A 6,808-nucleotide genomic window follows, 5' to 3' on the forward strand; every position below is an offset into this window, starting at 1 on the left:
TGTCTCGAGCGCACGAGATATTGACTTCAGAGAGGCGGTTGACACCAATGAGTGTTCAGTTGTACCAAGATCTTTGTTTGCAGCTGTTTGTTTCTTTCGTCATGCTACATTCAAGACTAGCTTAATGTCAATCCTTGAATGAGTACCAAAGACAATACATACACTGCCTGAGGTAATGGATGGTGTCGAGACTGCTGCACAATCTGATACATTTGCTGAAAATGTGACAACTATCGCTGCAAGTGTCGAAGAAACGTACTGAATCGTACCGAACTTTATGGCTGTTCTATTGCATCAGATAAATATGATAAGAAAATGTGTACCTCTGAGATGTTAAAGATGATAGTTGTAATGAACTATAATGTGTATAATACTGTTTTAACAGATTTACTTATATATAAAACAAATTCAGTATTAAAAAAGTGTTCAAGCGCAAATGACTGAAAGACATGCCTTTTCAGCTCAGTAGTAATTTACAAGCATTTAAGCAATTCTCATGAAAGGTGACGAACTTTGTACAACATTCAGAGCCAGAGTCATTGTTGAAAAATGAAAATAGACCCTAAATGGCCGCCATTTTGAAATTCCAGGTGCCTCTTTATCTCATTGTACCCCTAGCAATCTGGCACGATGTTTTTTGATCTTGTTAGTATTGACAATGCGGATATTACCGCTAAAATGAGACTCATAGGATATTCACAACTCAAGTTATAGTAAAAAATGTTAAAATGGCAGCCATTTTGAAAATCAAGATGGTTGCCAGTCTTATTGTTCCCCTAGCATGCTGGCACTACGTTTATTAGACTCCTAGGTATTGGAAATATGGGTATTGCCACCAAAATTAGCCTCGTGGGATATTCACAACTCGGGTTATAGTAAAAATAATATTAAAAATGGCGGCCATTTTGAAAATCAAGATGGCCGCCTTCTGCCACACCTCAGATTTGTCCACCAAACCTTTTCTTGCTCTTTGGGTCCTATAGAAGGTATCTAGATAGGTGAGATGTTTTAATCATTAAAATCCCACGGCCGACCACAGTCTCCCGGACTATAACGTAAGAGTATGTTTGATTGTAAGTGTAATCATACACATACACACCCTGGTAACACAAAACGTTTTCCACATCATTCGCAAAAGGATATAAAAGGTTGTCAGAAAACGTTTAAATGTCGGGTTATATGAAGGGTTTATAAAGGGTATAAAACGTTTCTATAACATTTAAACACATTTTTGGATAACCTACTGCAAATATTTTAACATGATGTTATTTAAGTGTTGACAAAATATTTGGCAAAAATGTTTGCAAAAAATAGTTTACAATAACATTTTGAAAGCATTTTAAAATTATTGTTATAGTGTGTTTTCATTCAAAACGTTTTTAAAAAACATTTTCATGACCTTTATATAACCCGACATTTATGTTACTAAAACGTTTTTACCAATATAAAGCCCAAAATATAACTTGTTTAAAACGTTTTTAAAACATTTTTGTGTTTGCTGGGTTTACGTGTAACATTTGACCCCGTAACTATGACGTGGCATTTTTGCCAATAGCCATTGATTCTAGTGACAAAGTGATATCATTGTACTTTGTAATTTGTGAACTAAACAGAAGCATTTTGAAAATATTTGGTTTCATACCGGAAGTGACCAGGGGCTATTGTAACGTGCTTCCTGGCACGTTCGTGCAGTGAGATTAAAAATCCGTGCAGTGAGAATTCAAAATCCGTGCTTAAAATATATATACGCCATTAAGATTCAACACTGCATTTTGGGCCAAAATGAAGTAAACTTGCTAACTTTTGCACGCTTTGCGCACACTGCTGGTCCATCAAATACCAGTCGCCACCTTCATTTGGAGCTAAAATAGTCTGAATTGAACTATTTTCCTAGTAGAATCGGCACAAATTATTTTCGTCCTCCCCCCTAAATGTTAATGCTTCAACATAATTATTATGTTCCGGTTTGAGGCAAGAATCATGACAATTGTCCAAATTTTTTTACACATTTTAAAGAGCACACCGTTAAATCAACGCGCCATTCGTGTAACCCTAGTGATTAGAAATACAAAAACTGTTTTAAGGTATTTTGGGCTGCTCTTTGGAATAATAACCAGAGAGAGTGTAGACTACTCCGTAGTCCACTTGTCCATTGTGCATACTCTGGTTATTGCATTTAAGCTTAAAACTCTGATTTAATTAATTTGTGCACAATTGATAGATTTTCACAACTGATCTTTTCAGTCACTGTACCCCCTCTGTTTGTTAGCTTCCCAAGTGGACTACTGACTTTGGATTGCGGTTTGCATGCTTAACACGGCTGTCTATGGATGATTAATAACTACATGGTACACAACTTTGCGGCCTTTGTGTTGGCGGGAACATTAAGGTGCACGAGCGCGTCTTGTACCATGCTTGTACTTCCAAGCTTTGTAGATTCTAAAATCAGAATTGTTCAGTATTGAAGTGCCAATATAATCATGACATTATGATATGTTGCATACAATAATATATGCCCACGTATACTTTACTTTTACTGTCACTAATATAATTATATAAACTTTTTCATAACAATTTTATACTAGTATTTATATAACAATCTGAATCTGCTTATTGTTGGTTCTAGGTGTTGTTTGTCCTCATCCTATCCCGTCGACGCAAACATTTACCAGTTTCGCTCGTCCCATTTTCAACTTCCCAGTTGGCGCTTTGGTAACTTACACATATACCAATAACGGTCAAATAATTGGTACATTCCAGTTCAATCAGGCCACGACACACTTTCTTCAGGGATACCAAGTAGGAACAAATACGGTAACTTTGACTGTGGCAGATACAAATGGAAATTCAGTGTTTTGTACATACAACTATATTATTACAGGTAATTATTTGAAAGCCGTATGAGTCTCCTATAAATTACATGGCAAAACTGTAATCTATTTAATCAGTCCACCACAGAGTAACACTGAAACATCTTAAAAGGGCATTTCGTGATCCACAGCCTCATCCCCCCCACTTTTCCCAAAAAAGTTGAGATTTTTACATCACTGGAAACCTGTGGCTACATAATGTTTATCGTGAAATTAAAATTTCGTTCTGGTGCACCAGAACGAAATTACAACGCATTGTCTATGGAGCAGTGTAATACACATAATCATGCATAACTCGCCATTTCATGTACATATCCTTAAAACTTTTGAATCCATGCTTTCTACAAATGTTTTCAGCTTTGACAGCTAGTTGCCATGGCAATTGCCATGAGCATGAAAGTTAGTCTTAAGAACACAGTGGTCAATCTGTCATCCTAACCAGCTGGACTTCACTTGGGTCACCATATTATATGCCCTCTGGCAATTCCAGCCCTGAAACTCACTCCCCTGCCCAGCTGACCTCCAGAGCACCAGGAATGTGTTGACATGCAAAAGGTCGAACATCAGTAGGTGTCGAGGTATATGAGATCAAATTATGAAATCCAATATCAGAAAATGAAACTAGTGAAACAAAATTTATTACCCTCGCTTTTCTCTAATCGAGGGTAATTTTGCTAAAGTTCTTTAAGGACCCGTCGACGAAATGCGAACGCAAAATCGGAATCAACTGAAATTTTGGGAATAGGTTTTTTTCGTGGATATCTAATGAAAAATGACATAAATAGAGGATGCTAGGATCACGAAATACTCCTTTAAGTAAGTAGATAAAAAGTAGATACATTTCTTACGCCAATGCGATAGGTATAAAAATCAGTCATGAATCGAACACCACAGTAGAGTGATTTAAAAATGATAAAAAAACCCTGCCATATGCGTTGAAGTTAGCCCAGGATGTTTATATTATCTTTAACCATTAAAAATATGTGTTTCCAAATTAACATGATTAAGAACGGGTCTTATATCACAAGTCAAACATCGATATCACATCGATATCACGCATTATAGTGCAGCGAAAACGAGGTCAAGAAGAGTATTACGTGATTAGGGACCGTTCATTATTTCCACCGGAGGGGGGCGGGAGAATACATGGGGGTCAGATGGTTTTTTAGTTATTGAAAGGGGGGTCAAATGGTTTTGCACCTCAAAAATCCTGGAGCTTCGCCCCCTGGACCCCCATCTGGAACATTTCCCCTGGGCCCCTGGCCATTAGACTTTGCGCTTTGCGTGTCGGCCGACACTTAGTCCGATTTAAGTCTGGCCTCGGAGGAATCTGCGGCTTGTTTTTCACCTGCCACGGTGTGAATTGACATAAATTTGAACCAAAACTAAGTAATTGATTATAACATTTTGAAAAAATGGGTCAATGGGTGAAACATTCCAAAAAATGGAGAAAAATTCTAGATTTTGCATCTAATTTGCCAAATGTGCAATACATATTTGCTGAAATAAGAAATTTTGAACCAAACCAATATTCAAGCTGCTGCACAGTAATGCTGTGGTCAGACTCTTCTTTGCTCTTTTATAATGAAAAGAGACAGCTACACCAGCCCAAACCGCTCCCCCAATACACATCCACTATCAAACTCCACTCCACACAGGTGTCATTTCCATACCCTAGTTACACTACAAAGACTCGCCCAAACCACCATGACAGTAAACTTGGGCAATGTATTCAAATACATTATAGAACAATAACATCATCATCATCATCATCATCATCATCATCATCATCATCATAATATTAATAATAATAATACTAATAGAAATTCACCCTTTCAGACATTATATTTAATATGGTTGTGTGATGGACAAATGTTCCGGAAATGTGCAGTGACTGCCAGTGAGTAGTGAACACACACAAACCACAGCCACCCTAGCCCCATGGATGGGGTGTACATGTCTGTGTGCATGATTTCTCTCTTTCAAGAGTTTAATGAATTAGAAAGTTCCATGAAAGAAATTGTAGATATTTTATATCTATTCAAAATATGTATAATTATCAATTATTCCATTAACGATAACAGTAATGATTCTGGGAAGTGACAGAAAAATCTAAATAATTTGGTGGATATGTAGGATATTATGACAACAAATTTTGAATCAAATTTGAGATATATTTTGACATTTAGATATAATCATTTTACATGGATCTAATTGGACCTTCTGTGTCCAAGTGAGCGGAACCGAGTATGTTTGTGTCTGAGTCCGGCAAAAGTGGACTTGAGTCCGATCGATACATCACTGATTCATGTATGGTAAAAAAAAAGATGTCACAAACTACTTTTTATTCCTTTTAATATACTGATGAAGAAGATTTTGCAACTCATTCATTTTACACCAAAGGGGCTATCATCTGCACCCAGTATCAACATGTATGAGAAGTTGATGCATATTTACTACAATTTATGAGACTGAAAATTAATAAATCAGCTTGATAGTTTGATAAATGAAGAAATTAAACTCATTTGATTTTTTATATTCAGTATGATTGCATTAAATTACAACCTCTTTACTAAAGACATTTTGAAGTCAATGATTTAAATTAAAAAATGAAATAAATTCATTTTACAGCCATTTTAGCCTAATTACATAAAACTAATGAATTATAATAATTTTGACCCCAAGTTTCCAAACCTGCCACTTGAAAGATTGTTCTTGGTGCAAAAAAATGTAACTTTAATCAGTCTTATGGATAATATCACTGTGGTTTGTTCAGGAACCTGTGGTATTGAAGTACATACATGTACTAGCTGGAGCACAGGGTGGCAGTTTGAACCAAAAACTGTGTACATGCATGTGAAATAAATAATATTAAAAAAAAAAAAAAAAAACATGTTAAAATATCCCGTGGGGTTCTACCTGGTTGAAGGTATTTGAGGATGTGCCACGATTTTGGGGTCCTTTTCAGCGATTTTGGTATATTGATGGGTGGCTATTCAGTAAAGACCAATATTTGGAGAAAAGTGCCAAATTACTGCAATTAGGGTAAATTTGGGTGCCTTTTGTGAAAAATTGGTATACTAATAGTCGGGTGGCAAAAACAGTAAAGGTATAATTTTCAGCCTGATATGTGGCAGTGATGTGATCCATTCGTGCATCTATTGCGCGTCATTGCGTGTGTGCATACGTCAGCGCTTTAAGCGTCCACTAGCTACTTGAAACTGTGCCTAATGAAATGCACACTGACATCACTGCTACATGTACATGGTGATGAAAAGTGGTACAGAGAAAGTTAGCTTTCAAAGGTCTGTGTGGCACATCCCTGTAACCAAAATTACAAAGACCCCACTCCTCCGCAGGAATTTCTATTTTGGTTGGTGGTGGGGGGGGGGGGGGCATAAGATTTTCATGTAGCTCGGGGGGAGGTCATATGGTTTTTATTATCGGAGAAGGGGGTCATATCGTTTTCGGCAGTGACTTTCTCTCTGCTCCCGCCCCCCCCCCCTCCAGTAGAAATAATGAACGGTCCCTTATTTCGTTATTTCATATTCACGCTATACCCGTCATGACTTCGCCTTCATTGTTTTTATAGTACGTGATATCGATGTTCATCCTATCAACGGCAGGAAGGTGCCAATTATAGCTGAGACTAGTTACTAGTCTCAGATTATAGAAATGGTCTAATATATTATTCACATTTTGCCATGCCATGTGAAAGTATGTGCACATTAAATAATACTGTTAATAATCTTAGATGTACTTATCATAAATTAAGACAGTAACATTATTATTTTCTATTTTAATTTACAATACAGCCAAGCTAATAATTACATGTCCTCCAAACCAAAACAGTCAAGTTACTTGTGGACAAGGCACCTCTTTCCTGTCTTTCCCTGCCGCAATCGCGGTAAACGGAGTGGGATTGGTAACGATCACAT

The 6,808-nt window shown here is 36.9% G+C and overlaps 1 protein-coding gene across 1 annotated transcript in view; it reads left to right on the forward strand.

Moving 5' to 3' along the window:
• LOC140139098 (uncharacterized) overlaps positions 1-2,904 on the forward strand; it is a 60,720-nt gene extending 57,816 nt beyond the window's left edge. The window contains exon 3 of the mRNA XM_072160880.1: positions 2,627-2,904. Within this exon, the coding sequence (XP_072016981.1) occupies positions 2,627-2,904 (278 nt within the window). The remainder of the gene's footprint in view (positions 1-2,626) is intronic.
• Positions 2,905-6,808: the final 3,904 nt, after the last annotated feature.

The sequence above is a fragment of the Amphiura filiformis genome, chromosome 18 (assembly GCF_039555335.1).
Source record: "Amphiura filiformis chromosome 18, Afil_fr2py, whole genome shotgun sequence".
Taxonomy (NCBI): domain Eukaryota; kingdom Metazoa; phylum Echinodermata; class Ophiuroidea; order Amphilepidida; family Amphiuridae; genus Amphiura; species Amphiura filiformis.